Source organism: Lontra canadensis, unplaced genomic scaffold (assembly GCF_010015895.1).
Source record: "Lontra canadensis isolate GAN:19392208 unplaced genomic scaffold, GSC_riverotter_1.0 scaffold9, whole genome shotgun sequence".
NCBI lineage: Eukaryota > Metazoa > Chordata > Mammalia > Carnivora > Mustelidae > Lontra > Lontra canadensis.
In genome coordinates, this window is record NW_022631003.1 from 11,417,681 (window position 1) to 11,442,818 (window position 25,138).

At 43.9% G+C, this 25,138-nt stretch overlaps 1 protein-coding gene across 8 annotated transcripts in view; it reads left to right on the plus strand.

Moving 5' to 3' along the window:
* LOC116866117 overlaps window positions 1-24,841 on the plus strand; it is a 198,799-nt gene extending 173,958 nt beyond the window's left edge. For 4 of the 8 annotated variants that reach the window (XR_004382331.1, XR_004382332.1, XM_032854819.1 and 1 more), the window contains 2 exons: window positions 1,938-2,040; window positions 3,943-4,236. Coding sequence is in view for 3 of the 8 variants with exons in the window: in XM_032854822.1 (XP_032710713.1) it covers window positions 1,938-1,960 (23 nt within the window). In the remaining 5 variants the exon portion in view is untranslated. Of the gene's footprint in view, window positions 1-1,937; window positions 2,041-3,697; window positions 4,237-6,182; window positions 6,569-19,810; window positions 19,909-20,869; window positions 21,109-24,742 lie in introns of those variants that run through there. The other 4 variants (XM_032854820.1, XR_004382334.1, XR_004382333.1 and 1 more) reach the window with 4 other exon arrangements.
* The last annotated feature ends 297 nt before the right edge of the window (window positions 24,842-25,138 follow it).

The window sequence follows — 25,138 nt, forward strand, 5'->3', positions numbered from 1 at the left end:
CAAAGAAATAAATCTTTGATTTGGTGTGGCCTGTCCATTTTACCCAAGGGCTCACCTCCCTCACCTGGCAAAGCCTTCCAGAGTATTCTGAGCAAAATAAGCAAGCACACAAACCACAGGCAAATCAGAAGTTTGCTTTCCATTCAGACTGAGAAGGAATGGGAACCTCAAGTGGAAAGTGCCCTTGCTTATTAGCATGACCGGTGGTCTGAACTAAAATTATCCTGCGTTCAGAACACTCTGTGGGCTTTTATGCATCAAGCTTTTTAAAGCTTCAGTCCAAGTATGTTTTGGAATATGGTTATAATCAGAAAAACAAGGAATGCAAAAATAACTCTTTGTGAGTCAATGTATTTCCTGCCCCAAATAAGTTCTTACTATAGCTGGCCCTACATGGCCCTGATCACATGGGGGAAACAGCCTGGGCCTGACGCCACATCACACACCCTCCAGACTGCCTGTCTCTCTATCAAGTCGGTGACCACAAGAAAGTGATGAATCGATGGGCAGAGGGAGAGAGTGAGGGGCAGGAGCAAGAGAGAAAGGTGAGTGTGAGATGGCTTGGCACTTCAGATGGATTTCATTGGCCAGGGTTGCCTTTCTTGAATTTTCACCCACTGGTCAAATAGGGGGAAACTGCAGCCTGTCTTTTCCCACCCTCCATCCTCTGACTTGATCTGAAAGTGGAAGACTGCCAGAGAGCCTCAAGCCTCTTCTAGCTCTGTGCACTTGTTGGCAAACACCCGTTTAATAACCCTTGGCGAGCTTCTGTCTTAACTCCCACACCTGTGCCTGGGCTCTGTGAAGAGGACAGTTCAGTCCCAACATGTAAGAACATTGTAAAGGGGAAGATATGGGCTGCCTAATGAATGGGTTTCATGGGACTGTGGAAGTGCTTTCTTTATGGAGGTTAGTCTCAGAAACCCTAAACAGGTTGCTGGAAAGAACACAGAGACTAAGCGTACAGAGGGAGTCAGATTAATCAGGTGTTGTATCATGTGCCCTGTTTATTGTACACCCTAAATAACAAGCATTGTGGGAGGCGCTAGGGATACAAAGACAAATAAGAGAGTTCTGGCCTCTAGAAGTTCACATCTAATCAGTGTGAAAACAATCAACCCAATACTTCCCAAAAGTAAAAGCTGAGTTGAAGGGTCAGGGTCCACAAAAATAACAGAGGAGGAAGTACATTAAGAGGCGTTTGCCCCAGGACCTTTGCACTTGCTATTCTCCTTTGGCTGGAGCTCTCTCCTGAGATATCCCTGTGGCTCTGTTCTTCAGGCATGCTCAGAAAAAGCCAGCATCAGGGAGAGGAAGGTAAGATAGATGGATCTATAGGGTTTGTATCATCCCTGAGATCTTCCAATCAAACCATATGTACCGATTTATCATATTACTTGCCAACTTTACCCATAGCACTTTGTTCACATGCGTGTCAGCTTTTCTCTGCACCAGATCTCTCATAGATGATCTGTATTTCTGAATCACATGTATTCTGGGATAAGCCCCTCACAGAAACCTAAGTCAAGCCCTTTCCTGGGATTACTCAGTAAACAGTCAAAGTCCCCCTGTGCAGCAAAGACATGGCCCCCTGGAACTCCAGGCTGCAGCTGCAGTGGAGGTCAAGGGCAGTGCTATGCTATTGCTGGCTGGCATGCCTCATGAGAACCATCGGTTTTGAGTCATAAAAATTTTGCAAACCAGGAGTCCCTGGGTGGCACAGTTGCTTAAGCGGAGGACTCTTGGTTTTAACTCAGGTCATGATCTCAGGGTCATGAGATCAAGCCCCGCATCAGGTCTGTGCTCAGCATGGCGTCTACTTAAGACTCTCTTTCCCTCAGTCCCTTCCCATTGTGCACTCTCCCTTCCTCTAAAAATAAATAATTTTCTTTTCTTCTTCTCTTTTTTTTTTTTTTTTTTTTTTTTTTGCTCTCCAGCTGATGACATGTTGGTAGCTTGAAGTCAGCCTCAGTGTGATTACTGAAACCAGATCAGCCAATGGTACATATCAGGGCTCCTCTCCTTCTATAAAGCCGGCTGGTAAGTATTTACTAGCACACCATCGCTAAGGATGATCCTTCTGGGTTGCAGGGAAGAGCTTCGACCAAATGGTTCCATTAGCAAGAGTGAGACAAAACATATGTAAGGGGACGGGTAACCATACCCTCCTTGGCCCCACACAGGGACAAAAGTCCTCACATGCTCTATGCTCAACTACTCCCTAAAGGAGCAGCTGGCAAACTTTCTGTAAAGGGCCAGGGAGTCAGTGTTTTCAGCTTTGCAGGCCTTCTGGTCACTATTGCTACTATATAAGTCTACCTTTATAGCACAGAAGTAACCCTAGATAATATGTAACCCTTTGCTGGGGCTGTATTCTGACACCATTTCATTTATGGACACTGAAATTTGAATTTCCTACCATTTTTACATGTCACTAAATATTATTATCCTTTTGATCTTTTTTCCAGCCATTTCTAGATGTAAAAACCATGCTGAGCTCACAAGCTGTACAAAATCAGACCATGGGCTGGACTTGGCCTGTGGGCTTACATTTTGCCCAGCGCTGTCTCAAAGTATAACACATTGAGTAGATGGGAAACATGACCCCATCCCAGTGAACAGCAATAACATTCTCATTACTGGGAAGTTTTTGCACTGAATGCTACCCTGAGAACTTTATATACATTTCCTCATTTGATCCTTAAAATGATCCAAAAGTAAATAATATTATTAAGGCTTGGAGAAGAAAAATAACGTGGTCAAGGTCACACAGCGGGAACGTGGCAGAGCTGGCTAGGATCTGGATTCATTTTTGCCCAATTCAAAAGTCTATGCCCTTAGCCTCTGCGACCCTCATTTGAAATCCTGGGTCTTGTGCGCAGGAAATAATTCTGATTATTCACCACCAACTCCCGTGTTTATCCTCCTTTGGCCATCGCATACAGACAGCCCATCTTCTCCCTTTCTTCCCCCAATGCACGGGCCCTGCGAGGCATCCAGCAGACTCACCCTAGGATGGGCAAGGTCACATTTACTTTATCTTTTTTAAGGAACTCCATAAAATGTGCAGTAGCACTAGTAGTTTGAGTAGCACTTGTGATTTATTGCCAAAAATCAGCCTAAGGAGAGGCACCTGGGTCCCAGGAGGAACAGTGGAGCCCTGGACTGGACACCATCCTTGAGGGACGCAGGACAAGTCCAAGCTGAGGAATGTCTTCTCCGTCTCAGGAGCTGGCAGGACAAAGCTAGGAGCTCTGCTTTAACCAATTTTAAAATAAGACACACAAAATTAACTCTAGAGAGGACAGTGACTCCTGGAGGAAAAAAATGTATTTAGGTTGTGTATTTGTGTGTGTTTATGGAGGTAATGTTCAGAATATTCAACAAAGGAAGAAAAAAACACAAATTATTAGGTTAAATTATTTCTAGGAAATTAAATGTCATAATTTCTGTAATTATCTTACTACTACTTTAATAAAAAAACTGATGAAAGTTATTAATATTGCTAGCTCTAAGTGAGATGTTTTATTATTAACAACAACAACAAAAAAGATAAATGCCTAAAACAAATAGTGTGACTGAACTACAGACAGATTTTCAAGAGCATAAATAACTTTGTATATCTTGAGTTCTAAGATAAATCAGAGGGATAGTGACCTGGGTACAATTGAGTGGTGTTCTGACAATGATTTTCCAGTTTAGGTCAGCCCTGACCACAGATGATCTTTCACTTGGCCATTAATTTTACTCAGCTTTGAAATAAGCCCAATCTATCCTTGCCAGTAAAACTCAGAAATCCAGGCACACATTTAAAGGAAAATTTAGTTCAACCTTGAAGACCGGGATGAACATTGACTGGCTTATGGAGAAAATTGATTTGTCCCTTTGGGAAGCTAGCTCTTTAAATAATAAAGTGCCATACCTTGCTTAACCTTGAAAAAGGTCAAGCTACCTGTGATGGAGCCCAGGCTTCCAAAGAAGAAGCAGATTGCAGAGTGGGAATGATCAAGAAGACTGATCATTGAGAAGACTGGTACTGTAGCACTGGTGCAAGTTTGGGGAACTTCGGATGGTTGTGTAAATCGGTGCAAACTTGCTGGAGGAAGGATACTTCTTGGAGGAAAAATTTGGCAACTTGTAGAAAAGCCTTTTTTAAAAGTCTTGGCTGGAGAAAGGGGTGGAAGGACGGGGATAACTGGGTGATGGACATTGGAGAGGGTATGTGTTGTAATGAGCACTGGGCATTATTTAAGAGTGATGAATCAGGGGCGCCTGGGTGGCTCAGTGGGTTAAGCCGCTGCCTTCGGCTCAGGTCATGATCTCAGGGTCCTGGGATCGAGTCCCGCATCGGGCTCTCTGCTCAGCAGGGAGCCTGCTTCCCCCCGGCCCTTCCTCTCTCTCTGCCTGCCTCTCTGCCTCCCTGTGATCTCTCTCTGTCAAATAAATAAATAAAAATCTTAAAAAAAAAAAAAGAGTAATGAATCACAGACCTGTATCCTGACACAAAGAATACATTATATGTTAATTAATTGAATTTAAATTAAAAAATAAATTTAAAAAATAAAAATAAAAGTCTTTGATGTAGAAGTCCCACCCCTAAAAATTTGCCCTAAGGAAAGAGTTGGATTAATGTGTTAACATAAGCAAACAGGATGTTAATTACCAGAGAGTTTGCAGTACTGATAAATTTGAACTGAACATTTATCAATAGGAATTTTATTCAATGATTATGGCATATCTACACAATGAGAAGTATGACACCATGAATTAGAATGATATGCTATATATTTGTAAACATGGAAAAGAGATGTTTATAGACTAGTAAGTGGGAAAAGACTATGTGACCTTTGATTCTATAGCGGTGGGAGACGTGTGTGCATACATGGGCTTTGTGTGTGAGCGCATGTGTGTGTGTGTGTGTGTGTGTATAAGCATGCACATAGAGCAAATGTGAAAAGCATAATTTTTACAGAAATAATTTTTGAGTGGTGTCAGCTTAATTTTAATCTTTATATATCTCTGTACTTTCTGAATTTCCAGGAATGAGTATGCATTATTTTCTTAATTAGAAAAAAATTTACATTAACAAAAATTCTCCAAGAACTAGCTAATGAGGGCTGGTTATCTTCTTCCTTTAGTTTTAACCATCTGGTTAATTCTGATACCACTTTTTTCTTTCTTTCTTTCTTTTTTTTTTGTTTTTTTTGGATATCACTTTTTCTTCATGACATCTGCTGTGATGGGTCCTCTACCATAGGCTTCTCAGAGGTTGAGGTGTTCAGGTTACTTCCATTTTTTTTGACGCTCTTAGCATATATGTATATGTTTTTTAAAGAAGACCTAACTAAAGAGGGTTCCAAAATTTGTAGTGTATTAGAATTGTTTACATGTAACAAATTACTGCTTTTCTCGTCAAGAAGAGCGTTCTATATAATTGTATATAACAAACAGGATTCCTGGGGAAGGTCTACGCGCCCCGTACACAGACCATCCCAGAGTAGAGAATACAGTACGGTAGAGAGTACAGTAGAGTTGGCCAGAGCTTTAAAGTGGTATCGTGAAGTTCCTCCTCTTCCAACTGTCTGGCTGTGTACACCTTTGGAGATAATACCAGAAATCAAAATATCCAAAATCAAAATTTGAGGCCATTTGGGAATGTGTGCCTGGGGTCATCGGGTCTTCCTGATACCGCTGTAAGGGGCTCTGTCTCTGTCCCAAGCTAGACCAACTCAGTACAATGGCGTGCTCCCTTCTATCCAGCCCACATTTCTCTCAGTCTGGCTTTTCCAGGCTGTACTCTCAAGCTCTGGGCTTAGAGCTCCCCATATATAGTCTAGGTGCTCCCTGGGCTATTTCAACCCAACAGCTTTTGCACTGGCGAGTGTGGCCCCTGAGAAGCCTGGCTGCCTGGTGCGGTACAGGGAGGGCCCAACAGCACACCGCTGTGCTGCGGCATCTCTGCGCCCTGGAGAACCAAAGTTCTGGAAATAGTGATTTGGGGGCTGTGGCAGGACAACAATGTCCATGATGGGGAACTACAGCACTAGGGGTGGACAAAGGAATGTTAGACACCTGTCTGTGTACAGGAAACTCCAGATACAGCCCAAGAACCATAGGTGCACTAACATGACATCAAGATCCAGACTAAACGCCGGAGTCTTGTCAACCTTTCTATATGACAGGGAGACCGGGCCCTGCCCAGATGCTGCATCTGGATGACTGAGCAGGCTAGGCTTTCGCATCTTCAGCAAGACAGAGATGGGTCATTCACACAGTGACTTCTGGAGAGAACCAGCTGAGCCAGCTGCCATGAGGCTGCTTGTGCCGAATTCCTCTGTGAGCCAGACAGAAGCATTCACTGGGTACTCAGAGACCTCAAGCGGCTTCCACGGTGAAAACTGAGCAAGGGTGACCTTCACAGAAGAAGAAACAAATTTAAAACACAGCAAAGTATCTCTGCAAGCCGAATGACCTACAGGTGGCATCAGGAATGGACACAACAGACAAGAAGTCTGGCAAGTGGTGCCATAAACAGGGCAGAGGCTCTGAAAAACATTTATTTAAAAAGATTTTTAAGGGCGCCTGGGTGGCTCAGTGGGTTAAGCCTCTGCCTTCGGCTCAGGTCATGATCTCGGGGTCCTGGGATCGAGCCCCGCATCGGGCTCTCTGCTCAGCAGGGAGCCTGCTTCCTCCTCTCTCTGTCTCTGCCTGCCTCTCTGCCTGCTTGTGATCTCTGCCTGTCAAATAAATAAATAAAAATCTTTAAAAATAAATAAATAAATAAAAATTAAAAATAAAAAGATTTTTATTTATTCATTTATCAGAGAGAGAGAGAGACCACAGCAGGGGGAGCAGCTGGCAGAGGGAAAAGCAGACTCCCCACTGAGCAGGGACACTGATATGGGGATCGATCCCAGGACCCTGGGATCATGATCTGAGCCAAAGGCAGACACTTAACCAACTTAACACTGAACTTAACACTGAACCACCTGGATGTCCCTGAAAAACATTTTTTGTTTGCTTTTGAATCTTCTGCTCAAGTGACATCGATAGTCCACGAAAGCCCTCTCCCTTATTTGACTTATACATTAATTTATGTAATAAACTACATAATTACACAAATTAATTTCCATTTATCCCCACTCCCCCAACTTCCATGCTGCTTTCATTATAGGCAATCATGTTAATGTATTTAGTGTGGATATTTTCATTGCAAGCATTTTTGCAAAACGTGCAATGTTTTGTGTTCATGGATTTCTAACTTAATAAATGGTTATGTTAAGCATCTCATTCTGTTTTCTGGCTATTCCACCAAACATGAGTGCGGCTGTGTGTTGCTGGATTCCATATTGCTCTATGTATATCATTGTTCCTGACTGCTGCCTAAGGTGCCAATCCTTTGCCTCCACAACACATTACCCATTTCCTTTCCAGTGATGGACAGACACCCACAAATAATGTTGCAGTTAACATTATTGCATATGTCTTTTCATAGACCTGTGTGAGAGTATCCGAGGGATATATACCCGGGAATTATATTGTCGGAACCCTGTTGTGTGTATACTTAATTTGACTAAATTCTGTAAGATTGCTTGCCAGAATGGTTGCCCCAATCTATATGTGCATTAGCATTGTGTGAAAACTCCTCTGTCTCCACATACCTAGGGGAGGGATCATTTTCAAGAAGTAGGTCACAATATGGAGCCCTTCCCTTTTAGACTATGGACACTTTGTGTCTTGCTCCTAGACTGGATGCCTGAGCTCAAGGCCCCCAATGAGTTCCTGGGAATTGGTACTGAGAATGCCCATTGCTAGTGCTTCCTGGAAAAAAGACGAATTAATGTGACCACTGCAAATCAGTCATTTTGCAAATATTTATTGAGTGCCCACTACGTGCAAAGCTCCATAACTAATAGAGAAAATCTCGTGTAATCTGTACCTTTTTTGTATTTAGAAATTAATGGGAAAGAATGGTATTGATTTAAATTCTTTTTTAAAGATGTTATTTATTAATTATTTCTCAGAGAGAGAGCGGGGGGCGCAAGTAGGGGGAACAGCAGGCAGAGGGAGAAGGAGGCTCCTGCCTTGCAAGGAGCCTAATGGGGTACTTGATCCAAGGACCCTGGGGTCATGAATGGTATTGATTTGAATTCTTCCAAGTAAATAACCACAAGCACACGAGGTTATAAACAAAAATTTCAGGATGTTGTGGGGAACGCTTACCTAAACAAGAATGAAAACATCACAGGGACAAGGAGTTTCAATATTGGGCTCCAGCTTCTAGAAGAGTGCCTGACATCGAGTTGGCCCTTGTAAATATTCGCTGAATGAATGGCGAGACGAAAAGAGGGTCAGTGTTTAGGGCGGGCCTCCCTAAGAACATGATGCTCAAACTAAGCCTTGGAAGATGAGCAAGGGTTGGTCAAGACAACGTGATGGTGGTGGTGGTGGCCAGTGGGGGCACCAGGAGCTCCCCTGGAGAAGGAGCTGGAGATGGCTGCATAAGGTCAGCAATGCCTAAACCCATCTGTGCAAATACCCTCCCTGGCCACCTCAGGTATAGGTTTCCTGGGATGCTGCTCCCTCTTCTCTATATAGCTGTTGGGACTGAGCTCAGACCAGTGAGGTAGAGCCATAAACGACAATGGGGAATCCTTTAGCCATGAGCAGAAGGCAATGTTTCTATCTCATGAACTGGGGCAAAAATGTTTTTGAACAAGAAAAAGAGAACACGGGGCGCCTGGGTGGCTCAGTGGGTTAAAGCCTCTGCCTTCGGCTCAGGTCATGATCCCAGAGTCCTGGGATCGAGCCCCGCGTCGAGCTCTCTCTCGGCGGGGAGCCTGCTTCCCCCTCTCTCTCTGCCTGCCTCTCTGCCTGCTTGTGATCTCTGTCTGTCAAATAAATAAAATCTTAAAAAAAAAAAAAAAGGAAAAAGAGAATACGTTTAAAATCAGACCCCTGAATTCGAATCCTCCTGCTCTGTCTCTTAGCAGCTAAGTAAACATGTACAAGGGACCTAACCTCCTTGAGCTTCCTCATGAGCAAAAAATAAGAAGGATGACACCGACTTTATAGGGGTTTTGAGAAAATTAAGTGAGATATGTTATATCTCTAAGACACTATATAATAACAAGATCTGTTATTATAATGATACTAGTACTATTGTTGAACACTTATTTGCTAAGAGTTTTATTTAAATTTTCTCTTCTATCCCTAATACCTACTTCATAGGGTTCTGTGCACACAGCATGTGTACAGAATAAGGTACCTGGTACAAAAAGCTCTTAAAAAAATGTTAGCTATTATCTAACATAGGCAACATAAATATTCCTATTTTACAGATGAAGAAACCAGGGCTTAGAGAGTTAAATAACTTCTCTGAATTCACATACCTAGTAAGTGGCAGAAACGAGATCAAATGATGTCAGCCTCTGCGCTTTGTGCCTGGCCCCCAGCGGACCTCCAAATCCATGCTAGCTTCTCTTCCCAGCCATCTCCTGGCCTCCCGTTTTCCTCTCCTGAGGAGTAGTTAGCAATGAGGAGCCCCATAAAGGCCTTCAAGGGCGGACAGAACTATTAGTATAGGGCATCGAAGTGCTCCTCTGCATCGACATGCACAGAACTTATAGATATTTCTGTCAAACGTGGAAAGCAGGCCATAAGTATTGTACCTGGTCCTAAACAGACCCAACAGAATGTGCCATCTTCCTTCTGGGCTTGCTCTGAAACCTTTGTGACAATGATCAGTGGATTTCGCAAGCCTTGTTTAACACTGGAGGTAATTTAAATTAGGAGATACTGAGTCGATTCTTCATTTTCCCTTGAAGAAATAGGAACATTCTACATTCTATTAGGGTGCCTGATAATTGCTACCTATTTAATTTCTGAAGGAATCCAAAATTGGGCAGAATCTAGGTCGCTGAATTCCAGATAGTCACTTGAATTTTCTTTTAAACAAAATAAACCCAAGGCGTGAAGAAGCTCAAGTATTCCAGAGAGAGGATAAATCATTTGAAAGAGACATATGGGAGCCCGAAGCATTCTTTCCTCTCCCTCTGTGTGTGTGTGTAATTTATTTTCCAAGGAAGATTTCACTCAGATGGAGTAATCTGTTTCTTGAGAGAGTCCGGGAATTCTCTTGGGGTGTCTTGAGGCTCTGGTTGAAGGTACAATGATTAACTCGGTCCAGATGAAGAACCAAATGTTTTCTATCCACTCTTCCCAGGCTCCCTTCTCCTTCTCTCTCCTTTCCCCAGCTCTTTGAGTTTTTAACCCTGTGATCTCTTCTTAGCACATGGATTTTCAGAGAGTGTACTACCAGAGATGGAAATGATTTATTTTCTAAGATGGTCTAGATATCTTGGGCTTTCAGCCAGGCACGAAAAGAACTTCTGACAGTGTGGAAACATGCAGACCCAGGGAAGAAAATCCTCATACACAGTATGGACTAGTTCCTGACCAGATCTGGGGAGACTTGACCCATGCTCTCAGAAAGGGGCTCAGAATTCTGTTGGAGGAAAATTGCTGAAATCACACACACACACACACACACACACACACACACACACACACACATACACACACAGAGAGTAGGAGAAAGGAAGATGGAGGGGGAAAATGGAGATGATGTAGATCAGGTACAGTTCATATAAATGGTATATTAGGCAGGACTTACATGACAAGTAATGAAAATAAATTGAAAATAAAATTCTTAAACCTGAAAAAAATACAGAATCTATTTTTCAAGATGAGTATAAAAACTACAGAAATTAAGTTTTATCATATTATATTTCCTACTGGGCATGACTACATAGAACAACTTGTGAAATGAATCCTTTCCATCTTCTGGTTGGGATACTCCCTTTTCTCCTGAATTGGAGCTCCACAATGAGGTGTATGTGTGTGTGTGTGTGTGTGTGTGTGTGTGTACATGGGTTGAATTACTATCTACATAAGTGGATACTACGTGTCAGATTGATTTTTGGTAATTCAACACTAATTCCAGGCAAAGCATCCTGAGAAATTCCAGACTTATGAATGCTTTTCTGGAAGGTCACAATCAAGGTGTGTAGGAATCCAACTGTATTTCGAACAATTCCTGGATTCTTTTTAAAAGCAGGAAACAGAACTCCTGCATTGGTTTTTCTCCTCTTTAAGCAAATGCCTTTCACTAAATTGCTAGTATTTTAAGAATTTGACCTAATCCTCAAAATACTTCAGTAGGGAATGTGACAAGTGTTACAACTACAGTTCTCCAGAGATTAAGGAGAATGTACTTAACAGGCCAGTGGTACAAGTGAACATAAATGCCAAATTTCATGACTCATAGGATAGTGAAAAGTCCATTACACGTGATCATTTCCTCGCCTCTAGAAATCAGAAATAAACTGTGCTTCACTTAACTTTAAAACCTAAGTTTTCTCTAATGAAAATAAAAGGAAGCTGTTCTGTCAGATTCTTCTTCACACAGCACCAAATCATTCAGTCAATTTAGTGAAGAAAAAAAGGAGATAATCTAATTCAGTTGGCACTAAATAAGGAAAAATAACCCAAAGTTGGGTCAGTTAATTGAAAAGAGATAGATGCTTCCTCCACCTAAATAGTCTCCTTTCCCCTGCTGTCATTTCTCAAATTTCATGCACTTTATTTCAGGTCATTTGAGCTCAAGCCAATGGGTAGCACTGTTATCACTCCCACTATGAGAAAACAGGAGTAATGAACATGAGCACGTACTCCTCTAGGCGCTTCGCCTGTAGAGATGGATACTCTTATCATTCCCATTTTACAGATGAGGAAACTGGCTTAAAGAGTGTTGAGTAAATTGCCCAATGTATTGAGTATTGAGTAAATTGCATGCCAGTGGAAGTAGAAGGTCAGGGTCCAAACCGAGGAGGGTGCAAAGTTGAAATCATCACGGAAGTCTCAAAGGTTGACCATTTGCTAACCTCCCCTATAATTAAATGGTTCATTGACATATGACTCCCTCCCACGCTCATCTGCATTTCAGTAAGGACTTGATTAAAATGGAAACTCTATCAGGGTAGGGATTTGGTGTATTTTGATCATAACTGCATCCCTGGTGCTTAGCCCGTGGTAGATGATCCATGATCAATGTTGGCTTCATGGGTTTTCCAGCAGGGCAGTGGCACGGGGCCCCCACTCAGAAGGGCTCCACACTTGGTGTTAATGCTCTGTAGTCACCATCTTGAAATTCTTAGTGATGGCATCTTTGAATCTGTGTTTTGTAGATGAAGTCTGATGGGACAGTGGAGCATGGGCAGGACACTTTGAGCCTCTGCTCACATGTGGTCCCACTTCCCACCTCTGCACCTCCTGCCTCTCTGGGTTCTTGGCTGCCCACTGCCCACCTGTAGTGCTCTGGGTGGCAAGTAGGGTAGGTGGTCTGGGTGGGGGGATTGTGACTCTGGCCAGGGTCTGGGCATGGATGCTGAAAGAATTGGAGCTGGGTGCCTGTGCCCTGCGGCATCTCCCTGAAGGGCATGGCTGCTTCTGTCCCACCCTGGACGGGCAACTCCACAAGTGTACTTGGTCGGCAACTCCCCACAGTGGTGAGCCTCTTAGCCGTGCCTGATGTAGAAGCCAAGTGCATCCTGGTGCGAAGCCTGCAGTGCCTTTGAGGACTTGCCCATTCCCAACACATCAGGCATGGTGCTCTACAGTGAGTCTGGAATGGGGTCCAAGGTGCCTACAGAGATCACATTTCCTCAGGTGCATCCCTGTACCCAAGGGAGCGTGACATTAAATAGCAAAATTAAATTAAATCAGATTAGTGTAAATGAAATGAACAATATTAAATACACATTGAATAAAATACCATGCCAGATCAAGAGAGAAACCACAAAAGAAAAATATAAATATAAAAAATATGTAAAAAATATAAAAATATTTTAGTTTTGTTTTTTAACAATTATTTTATTTTATTTTTAAAGATTTATTTATATTCGAGAGTGTGTTTGAGAGGAGGGGCAGAGGAAGAGGTGGAGAGAGATAGGCAAACTCCCCATAGATCGTGGAACCTGATGCAGGGATCCACCAGGGGCTCCATCTCCATCTGGAAACCCTGAGACCGTGACCTGAGACGAAATCAAGAGCTGGAGGTTTAACTGCCTGAGCCACCCAGGCACCCCTGGTATTTTCATATCTTTAATCATACTTTCCCCTGCTTTTTTAATGGGTACCATGCATTTTCATTTTGCAAAGGGCCTCACAAATTATGTAGCTGATCCTGTCAATAATTGTGTATTAAGTTAATAGTTTGGATCTTGGAAATCAAAATGTTTAGGTCTCAAAGGAATAAAGTACGAAGATCCAGAAATAGCATCTTGGACTGGACGATTTTCCTTCAGATGATATTCCCCAGGAACAACAGATGAGAAGCATTAAACACTCAAAAACTCTCAACAATCAAAGCTAGAATGGGCCATCTACAGATGATCTGAGTGAAATCTCTCACATGATAACTGTGGCTTCCATAGGCAAACTGACCAGTAGACATTTATTATTTAGCCAATAAGGTCTTCAGGAGTCAATATGATTGCTTTTGGGGATAGGCATGTGATTTTCTAGCTTGGACCCATTTCCTGTGTCGCTCCATTATCTCACCTTCGATGGCGTCTCCTATAATCTCACACTCATGCATATGAAGCCCGGCCCCTAGAACGTTTGTGTGTTTTATTCCTGTTTGCTGAATCACATTTAGGAGGATCCATCATGCTTTCTTTCAGGGCTGTAATTCTATGAATCTGATACCAAAGAGAGTTCACAAACCCCAAGAGGTATCTGAGGGAAGTAATTATTTATTACAGGGTGCGATATTTTTACATTCCCTCTTTACTACTGGACTACGGACTTTATTTAAGGACACATGTATTAGTCATGGTAGTCTAACTCCTGAAACAAACAAACCTCAACTCTCACAGTGGCTTAAAATAATAAGGCTGGGTTTTTTGCCCTCATGTCCGTCCGGTCCAATGGAAGTTAGTTGGGGATGATTTATGCAGTCATTCAGGGTCCCAGGTTCTTCCATCCTGTGATTTCCTCAGCCCCTACATCCTCTGAATCTTCTACTAGTTCATTAGCATTTGGCTGACAGATGAGGAAAAACAGAACCCATTAGGGGATTGTGAGAGATTTTTTAGGGGTCAGGCCAGGAAGTGATATACATCACTTCCACCCACGTTCCACTGCCCTAGACTGTTCCCTTGGTTCTACTTACCTTCGGGGAAGGTTGCCAGGCCTTAGGGATTTCCATTCTGGTGAAGTTCTTTCTGAAATTCAGGTAGGCATGGGGTTTAAATTCAGGGAATGATCGGCTAATGGTCTGTTTTTGAGCCTGTCATCTACATTTGGACTTTGCCCTCCCCTAAGTTTCAATCCCCCTCTGCAACCTTGGCCGCTTCCTAATGTTCTCTTAGCCTATTTTCATTCAGCTGTGTGCCTAGAATGAGAAGGAAGTAGATTTCACAGAGATTGGTTTTGTTGTTACTGTGAGGATCGTGTGGTGTTTTCATTAAATATATGCTGGCTGGCACTAGGAGGTATTCAAAAGCTGTTTTCCAAATGAAGACATAAATGAAGTGGGCTCACTGGTCTGGGGCGGACCGTGGGAGCAAAAAATTCTGACCTGCTTAGATTTTTTTTTTTAAGATTTTATTTATTTATTTGACAGAGATCACAAGTAGGCAGAGAGGCAGGCAGAGAGAGAGGGGGAAGCAGGCTCCCTGCTGGGCAGAGAGCCCAACGTGGGGCTCCATCCCAGGACCCCGGGATCATGACCTGAGCTGAAGGCAGAGGCTTTAACCCACTGAGCCACCCAGGCACCCCTGACCTGCTTAGATTTACAATGAGAGGAGAAGTGTTATGTAGGAAAAAAAAAAAAAAAAAGAATTCTCGGGGTTGACTGGAATTACTGGTTTGGTGTTTATCCTCTTTGATCCAGTGACTAAGTAGCTAATGTCATATTCAAACTCAGTCTTCTCTATCCCATTTACTCTTCTTTTAGCAATTTGCTTTGTCCCCTGTTAGACTCCTTTCTTCTCATATCCGTCCATTCTCCAAAGACTGTGCCAAAGGTTTTCCAAATTCTGATCCTGCTCTTACTGTGGTGTGATCAATTGCCTTAAAAACATCCTGCAACACATTAATGGCTCAGCAGAGCATAACAAACTTCAACTTGGCTTTAGGACAAAAGAAATGCCACACAGACGTAGACTTCAATGACGCGTCTTCCATAAAATAAGCTTTCCCCTAAATGGGGAGAACAGAAATGTAGTGCCCATTATCATAGCAGCAGATATTCCTCTCCGCCCACAAACTCGAGTATGCCAGAATTATTCCCTTGGCATTTTCTCATTTCCTTTAAATCAACTTCGTTTTTTCCCTAAGCTCCCATCCCACCTGTCTGGTACAGAGTTTCATTTTAGACATTATTGGAGGCTGAATCTGCCCAGAATCTGGATTAGAGCCCAGAATGGGGAGAAGGTCCTTCAATCTCTAGTTTACCCCAGTTCCTTCTGAGTCCTGCGTTGCCCAAACCAGAGTCCAGATGTTCTGGCTTCACTGACATGCCTGCGCTCAGTACCTCAGTGGTCCAGCATCCCAGAAATACCACATGACCATCCTGTGTGAGCCCCTGCCTACGTGGAGGTATTCAGGGAGTCGAATTGGAAGTTAACGGTGGAAAAGAATACAATCAATGATTATGAGTACAGTCTGGTGTCACTCCCTTGATTACTGCTAAGGAACTGTCACTGTTACTCAGATTACCGTCATGACATCAGTGCAAATGTCAACATAGTGGCTATCAATGGGAAGACCTCAGCTATCTTGCTAAGGGGTACCTTGTAGAGAAACAAATTCCATGGTGTCTAAGAATCTAAGTTCACACCATGGTAAGTGTTAGGGTCCGTGATCAAAGGAGCGAGACTGATACAAAGTGAAGGTCAAGCAAAGCTTTATTTCACGCCAAGCATCAGAAACCAAACTAACTGGTAAGAGCTGTCTCTTACGAAAAGGTGACCACAACGACCCCGGCAAGGCTGCTTCCAACGTGGCCGCTCTGGACGAGGCCGTTCCCTGACAGGGCTGCTCCAGACGAGGCCTCTCCCCAGACGATGCTGCTCCTGACTAGGCCACTCACCGAGGAGGCCTCACATGGAGGAAGCCGCTCCCGGAATGAAGCTGCTCCCTGGAATGACGCTGCTCCCGCAAGGCCGCTTGGCAAGGCCGTGGCTCGGGGCGGCGGGGCCGCTGGCGGCTCTCAACGGCTCTGACAGCTCTGAGGGCTCTGACAGCTCTGATGGCTCTGACAGCTCTGACAGCTCTGACAGCTGTGACAGTAAGGAGTCTGAAAATAAATTATATATGATGTTAAAGCAGAGAAACCCAAAGCTGAGCAGGATGGGGTAAGTTCAAGACCAATATATAAGAACAAACCTAAAGCACATTTGACCCAACATCCAAACCTGGATTCAATACCCCCACTTGCTTTTCTGTTCTATTTCATTCATCTGTTAGAAGAATTATAATTATGTAGTTATATTACATTATTTTTTCCTAATCTAATTAGAGTTGTCAATCTAAACTTGAAAGTAGCCAGAATAGACTCCGTAAGTTCAGACATTACTTTCTTTGCCCACTAAATAAATATGGCCATTTCACAAAGAATTAAACTTGAGTTTCTCAAGGATGTTGGATCTCAATCATTACCATATATTGTGTAAATGTCCCACTAAGAAATTAGATTTCACCTCCCGGATCACTTAGAAAGAATAATAATAACACAACCTCATGTATGTAGCAAAGCAACTATACATCAGCCAGTGTGATCATCGTCCCAGTTCAGTGTAATAGTGATAGAGGAGCTTATTATTAATCCCATTATGCAGAAGGGAACACTGAGAAATTAGGGGATTTGCCCATGGTCATATATTTATTAAGTGGAAGAAATGGGACCATAACTCAAGCTATTGTCTAAAAGCCTTTAATCATTTCTGTTCTCTGTTTATGTACATCTTGGCTCTGTTAAATTATATTGTTTTTATTTTCCCATTAGCTCAAGGACAACATCTTAGTGGGACATCTGGATTTAATATTCTTTTCACAAACTCTTCAGAGTCCATTCATTTGAATGAAGGGCTTTTGTCAACAGTTAACCCTTCAGACTTCCTCTCAAAAGAGCAAAAACAAGACAGTACAGATTTTGAACTATATTTTATAGTAGCCAGGGAATAGATTTTACTTTCTAATTCAGTTGAATGAATTATTTACAATTCCTTTATCTGTCTTTAAGCACCAGATATTTCCCAAATCCAGAAAAGAGAAGGGGTCAGTCACTGGATTGTTTGTTTTTGTCATAATCCTGATGAGGCATAGTTAGAATACAGTAGATTTAGGAAGTCTGAGATTCCAGCATAATTGCAGGGCGGGCAAAGGCCTGAAGTCTGAGCATAGTAGGTAGGTCAAGGGAATATCGGTCTTCTGAAGAGAGTGAGAGCAGAGAGGTAACACATGAATTCTAAGGTAGGTCTACAAATAGGCCCTGTTCACAGGGGATGGGACAGCAAGATTGGTAGCACAATAGGAAAAGGGCTCAAGCCAAGATCTCTGTCATGAGCCCCTTATATTCTTCTTCTTTTTTTCAAAGATTTTATTTATTTGACAGACAGAGATCACAAATAGGCAGAGAGACAGGTCGGGGGGTGGGGAGTAGCAAGCTTCCCGCTGAGTGGAGAGCCTGATGTGGGGCTCGATCCCTGGACCTTGAGATCATGACCTGGGCCAAAGACAGGCCCAGGCGCCCCAGCCCCTTATATTCTCTTAGGGAAGATATGACATAGCTGTGGGGTATTCGAACCAGGATTATGACCTAAGCAATCCAGCTCCAGAATCCCCAGGCACTTAAGCCCAACACATAACTGGTAAGGACATTTAGAGAAGTGCCCATTGAGTATTACATGGGAACAGAAGAGGAGAGACAAGCAGATGCTACTCTGCCTGGAGGGAATAAAGAGAGCTTCAGAGAATAAGGAAGCTTCATGAAGACGTGCAGCTGTAGGGCTGGACACTGGAGAACTGTGTAAAGGAGCTTACACTTTATCCTGAGGAGAAAAATTCTTGTGTGGAGGTAAAAATTACTTGCCCATATGTTTCTGTGCCTCAGTGTCTGAATTTACTTCATATTTGGTCCAGCGGAGCGATGTTAGTCCCCTATAACTGTATGGGTGAGTGGGGCCTGGACCTGTTTGACCAGGAACAAATCTGCAAATGGCTCACCAACTTGGAATGCTTTCAGAATCCCATCCCCCAAGAGGAAGCACATAGAGCCATTCAGTGGGAAACCCAAAGGACTGTCGGTGAATTCTGGAGGGAGGCAAACAAAGTCATCAACACTCGTGATAAATTTACAGTCAGAACCAAAGAGCCAGTTGCTTGAGAACGGAGTTGGATGAGTTGAAGTTAGGCTTTGTGAATTTATATTTGTTGAGTTAAAAAAACCAAATACCCATGTATGGCCAGATTCTGCAACTAGTTTCTATTTGCTCGTTTTGCACATACTGGTTACCTTATAAAACCTGATTAGCCCACCCTAACGGTTTTTGATGGCCCTAATTGTTTTTCTCCAGATGTGTAGCAGTTTCTGTCTCATCTACAGAGAGGAACACCAATCTACCAAAATTTTCTCATTTAACAACCAGGGAGCCACTTGAATACACAAGGATTCGGCCACGTACAAAGACCAAGTCTCTGACCTCCAGTGGGGGCAAACCAAGGAGGGCGGTCACTATGGAAACCACAGTTAAAAGTGACTCGGAGGCTTACTTCAGAATTTCAGCACACACTTCCCTTCTTACTGTAAGAGAAGCCTGTCATCTGGCACTATGTGACGCATTCCTTCAAACAATAAGCAAACAGAGGCCAGGGCCCAGCTCCTGAGCAGTTTTCTCCCTCCTCTGATGGCTAGAACTGTAATTTATTTGTAATCCTGGTAGTTTCAGGATCTCTGCCACGTCTGTGTCCACAGAGTTTCAGGGAGGTTGGAGGGTGCTGGTTCGAGACTCATGAAACCTGGATTTGATTCCCAGCTCCACCACTTATCATTTGTGTAAACATGGCAAATTCTTTACCTCTTGAAACCTCTGTTTACCCAAATATAAAATGGACATTACAAGAGTACCCAATTTATGGCGTATTGTGTGAGGACGTATTAAATAATACGATGCCGATAATAATATGCCACTCAAAATATGCCACTTTGACATAAGGATTATTTTGAGCTAAAGGCAACTGAGAAATGACACAGAACAAAGCTCTCTACCTTCCCTCCACCCGCCTCAAAGCAGAGTGTAAATTTCCTTTTGTGCAGGTGTACCCCCTGCGCCCAATCTTGTGCCAGGAGGGGTAGAATGACTTAATCACCTGAGACAACGATGGGTTCTTATCAGTCCAGTGATGGCACCGAGAGGAATCTGCAACACAGACCTTACTAAAATGAACAACCCTTATCTTCCATTAGTTTCCCGCATATATTTTAACTTCCCACAAGCTCAAATTCTTTTTTCTTTTGTCATGTCGTATCTCCACATTTATCACTCTTCGTTAAAACGATCTAGAAGCCTTCTGGTCTGACTGCCTCTTTGGAAATATCACTTCATTTCTGTGAGTGCCCCCCAGCATATTCATATGAAGTAACCCTTTCTCCCCAATCTGTCTCTTATCAGTTTATTTTTGGGGGCCTTAGCCACTGAACTTCAGAGGGTAAATGAAAACTGTTTTTTTTTCTCCCCAACAGATATCACGGATCAGAAGTTTCCCTTATATCCTCTCATGTTATGTGCTCAGTTGATGCTGGTGGTCTCTTCATGCTCAAGAAATGCAAAACACTGGAAGGTACAAACATTATCCTTGTTTTGTTTCTGCCAAATGCCACTTTGTCCTTTAGGTGGCTCCCAGTGAGCTGCAGCGGCATATGTGACGCAAATTATTATTATCTTTCTCATAACATGATTCCTACCGAACACTTACTGGGAGCTCAGTGTGTGCCGAGCCGCCAGTGTAAGCCAAGCACGGCTACTATCCCTGCTTTACAGATGGGGACACCGAGGCTCCGAGTCGCCACATGATGTGGTTACATGGCCTGTGTGGCTCCACGATTATGTGATACTACCTCCCCCCGTATGCAGCTGAAGATGGAGATAAGAAATGATAAGAAAGGAGGTGAAGGAAAAAGATCTTTAGAAATGGGCCCTTATTGGGGTGCCTGGGTGGCTCAGTGGGTTAAAGCCTCTACCTTTGGCTCAGGTCATGATGCCAGGGTCCTGGGATTGAGCCCTGCATCGGGCTCTGCTCAGCGGGGAGCCTGCTTCCCAGCAGGGAGCCTGCTTCCTCCTCTCTCTCTCTGCCTGCCTCTTTGCCTACTTGTGATCTCTGTCTGTCAAATAAATAAAATATTTTTAAAAAAAGAAAGAAAGAAAGAAATGGTCCCTTATTAAACAGTGCCTTGCACTTGGCCCAGCCTTCAATGTTTGCTCAGTGAATGATTGACTAGAAATAAAATTAAATAAGCAGCCAAGGATGCCAGTCCTCCTCCTAACCACAGTGCTTGACCATTTTGAGATTATCAGAAGGGCTGTTCATCCCTCCCAGAACACTGTTCATCCCTCCCAGAATTCTGTCAAGATTCCCCATCCGTTTCCCTTTAAGGCCTCCTCTATCGGGTAATCACATCGCATTCCTCTCTGTGTCGCTTTATGGTTTACGTTTTTCTCTCCCTCCTCCCCCTGTATAATGTAGATGACAGACCAGCTGGCTGAGGAGATTAAAATCCTTTCCTACCCCTCTCTTAATGCAGCTCTGTGGCTTTGTTCTATTAGCAAGACCGGATGGAGTGTTTGTGAAACAGCAGTGAAATCTCTTGGAAAAAAATGAGATCACTCCTGCCACTGTTCTGCCCCAAGGCATATTTATAAGCGAGTAAGTTCCACGTCATTCCTTTCAAATTCTCTCTTCCATCAGCCAAGCACAGAGTTCTGGAAGCTTAGATTATTTTAAAACTGTTTGAATGTCATTGGCTGACATCGGGAGCTAATTTCTCTGGGCCAAATTGCTCAGGATCACTCAGATTAAGGACTTCCATTAGCAGTTAAGGGAAGTCTTCTGTGTCCTTGACCCTGTAATTAAGACAGATGAGGCTTTGACCTCAGACTGCATTTCTACATAGTTCAGAATTCAGTCCAGTTGCCTGAGAAACTGCTATAAATATTAATGGAAAACCCCAAAGTTTCTTGTAGTTCTCTAGAGAGCGATTTCAACCAAGATATGGCTTTGCTTATGGTCCACAGGCCTGAGTCAGATCCCCCTTGGGCCACAATTTGGCAAATTACATTCTGGAAAAAAATATTGTAGTTTTAGTGAGCTGAGATAGAGGGATCATCCAAAGAGGTAATATGGTCACTCCAGAATGTCCCCAGAGTGGGAAAAGGATGACCACATGGGCACTGCCTTCCTTAGAACTAGGTCCCCCGTGCTAGGCCCTTCCTCTGGCAAAACTCCCTCCACATAGCGAGGAGCCCATAAAGCCAGAAGACATATCTGTCCTGAAGTCAGCCCCTCACCGTAGACCACCCTCATCATATGGCCTGTAGCAAGGACCAGATCCTGTTTGGACTTCCAACTTGGGTCTATCCTCCCAAAGGTAACCATTGCCCTTTGCACACCCCTGGGCCTGCGAGATGGCCAAGGAGTGGCTATCCGGCAGGAGGCAGGAACTGGGACCGAACTTGGACTTGAGGGCTGAGGTGTCCTCATGGATGCTCACGTGGTTCCTGATGTGAAGACTAGAGCTGTCAAGGGGAAGAAGAGGGGAATCAGACACAGGCTTGAGTCTTCCATTTGTACCTTTACCGTCAACTCTGCAAATGGCGGGAGGAGGCCTGTAGGCAGAAAGGGTGTGAGGAGACTCCCTGAAATGTGCAGGTTAATTAACGTGATTTTGATAGAGCACCATAACATGGCAGCTCTCTTGGTCAGCCTCATGCAAACCCACCCCTCAAGGAAGTGGTCGTACAGACCAAAGGCCGGTTCATTGACATCAAGAACCAAAGCGGCCGGGCTGACTGGGATGTTTATGACAGTTGGTCAAATATTTGCTCCCTGTAGGAAATCTTACATGGAAAACCCGATTCCAATTAGCCATGTTCTTGGCAAACCAGAAGTCAGAGCAATGCCTGTGGTTCCAGTTGATATTCTCAGCTGTCTCCAGATTTGGGGTTACACCAGCTGAGCGGGCCCTGTGCTTACAATGTCAGCTTCTAAGAACAAAGCTAAACACTCACTGACAATTTTTTGACCTTTGGATCCTCCGTAGACTATCCCCATTTGGTTTATGGATCACAAATTCTATCTCTACGTATACTAATGACGACGACTAGTGACACGTTTCTTTTCCTTTTACACATGATTTGAATGCACTTCTAGACTTTGCTTTTCCTGCTTGGAATTCATGCCTTTTAAAAGGAAAGTTTCAGAAAGGAAATCTCAGTTCATGCTGTACTGGACTAAATACCAGTGATGAGCCTGGGAGAAAGTTCAGGAGTCTCCACTGGCCACGTACAGATCTCTTCAGTGCTTCCCTTGCCCGACAGGGACATTAACAGGGGAACTGAAACAGAGAAATTCTCTGATTTTATTAAAATGACTTACCAGCACTTGTCTTTCCACGTCCTTGGCTTATGATCTGCAGTAAATTGCACAGCTTATTATATGTTTGTCTATATCCTGGGTTCGAAAGCAAAAATGCAACAGGGATGGTTTTTGAGCTCTCCGTCATCCCTTCCCTGCCAGTTCCTCCATTCATCACTGCCTTTCCTATTTTTTTTTCCCCGTTAGGATTACTCTTTAACTCCTATCACCCATTTCCCCCATCCCTCCACCCACTTCTCCTATGAGAACCATCAGGGTGTTCTCCATAGTAAAGAGTCTGTTCCTTGCTTTTTCTCTCTCTCTTTCCCTGGGAAAAAAGGCTTTAAAAGAATCAGGATTCAGTGAAAAATCCAGAGAGGATCCATGTGCGCGCGCTTCTGTGTACTCTGTACTTCCGAGGAGGCGTGAAAGCGCGTGATGGCCACGTCCGGTTGCACAGGTGTGGGTAGCTCCGTGCTCGGTACTCCAGGGGTCTGCCCAGAGGCTGGAGTGCAACCACAGGCAGCTGTTTGCCTTTTCACAACAGCAACACGGGAAGGAGGAGGAGGAAGGCACATTCATTAAGGCACCTGATGGTAAAACACGGCGGAGGGGGAAGGGGTAGATTCCAGGTTTCGTAAGCCATTTCAGAATGAAATTGATGTTTAAACTGTCCAGACGTCCATGTCGTAGTTATGAAGAGAACGGAAAACCCTCACGGTGATTCTAAAGCCAACCCCTGACTTGGTATCCACACCCACATTAGAGTAAGATTTTAGAGCAGGCGCCATCCAAAGATCTCAGAAAATCCTTCCTAAGCGATGCCTTACTCATGATTGCCTCTTGCCTTTATTTCTGTTGTTCTCTGTGCGTGCCATCTCTACATCCCACTTAGGAAACTTGGGCCAGGGCGAGGCCTCACGTTTTGCTGCTCAGTGAGGTTGGGCAGAAGCCAGAGAAAACGGATCTAGATAAACAGGTGGCCCAAGGAGGTAGAGTTTGTGGAGACATCCCTTGACCACTAGTTTGGCAAATGCTGGTCATCGACCTAATGAAGTAAGGGAAGAGTGTGCCTGGTGGAAAATGTCCCAAATGCTGTGGGAAACAGAGTGCAGGAAACAGTGACAATAAACATTTACAGAAAAGAGAATCGCACCTCTAAGCTCGGTAGTGAAGGACATTTGCATTCAGAATAATGAAAACAGAACAGAAGTTGTTAAAGTGTGGGATGCGGGTCGGTGGAAGGTAGTTAGGCTAAATCTTCATTTATCGTAAGATCTAAAATTGATGAACAGTAGCAACATAAGTGTATTCTCTAGAAACATGGGCCTCGTTCAAGAACAAGGAGCTTGAAAGAGCAGAAATTCCTTGCTGCTGGAGAGCGAAATGGATGTGTATGAGAGAACGGTATCCTCAACCGTGAGCTCGTGGGGCCCATTCGACTCCCGAAGTCACATGCATATATTACTCCGATAAAATAACATTTAAAAAAAATGGAATTTTGTCCACTTCCGTAACTTAGTGCATTGGGAAGTCAGTATGACTAATTCCTCATTCCCTGTGTAAAGACAAAAGATCACAGCTTCTCCCATCTTGCACATTCCTCAATTTGGAGCCCTTTATCCCGGACAATCCAGAAACACTGTAACTGGGGCAGTGAATTCCCTTGGGCTAGCCTGTCTATGACGGTCTGTTTTCAACCTTTCTGGGTTTTCTGCACACACAGGCTTCACATCCAGGAGCTTCTGTTGAAGGAAGAGTCATTTGATGACCCATTGAAATACTTTGCAACGAGACAAACATCGGCAATCATTTTTTGGGAAAATATACCTCAGACATTGCCATCGATGAGCATAAATTTGCATTCTGAATGAAGAGTGACATGTTAGGCACGTCTTGGGTCTGTAAAGATGGGGACCAGCCCCCCCTGGGAGTTTGCACAATTCCTCTTGTGAAGTTATCTGTACTGCTTCATTGTTTATTTGCACATACCTGGCTTCGCCCAAGTAAGGAAAGGTTTTTATTTCTTCTGCTTATCCCTCAGTTATACACCAGACACCTTACCTGAAATTTGAAGACTGGGGCGAGGCTGCTCCAAACAAAAGTACCAAAGCTCAGAGCCAGAGAGTTCTCTGGACACAGAGGCTTTGCCGTAGAGACCCGTGTGATGGGGCAGGAGAGTCGGCTGCAGACCGATGCCCCCGGCCACAGCCCAGGCTAACCGGATTATTACCATCCTTGGCACGGACACGCTGACAACACTCACTTCAGCCAGGTAAGTGCTGGTTCTAAAGCCAACGGTCTCCAGTCTCCGGGTGGGGTTGGAAACGTGTGCCTGGGGAGAGCCATCCCAAGCCATGGACTGTGAGAGCCCCCCTGACCGGGACCCCCGCCAGCCAGTTCTGAGGCACCCGCGGCTCAGCTCAGAGCTCCTTGCCTT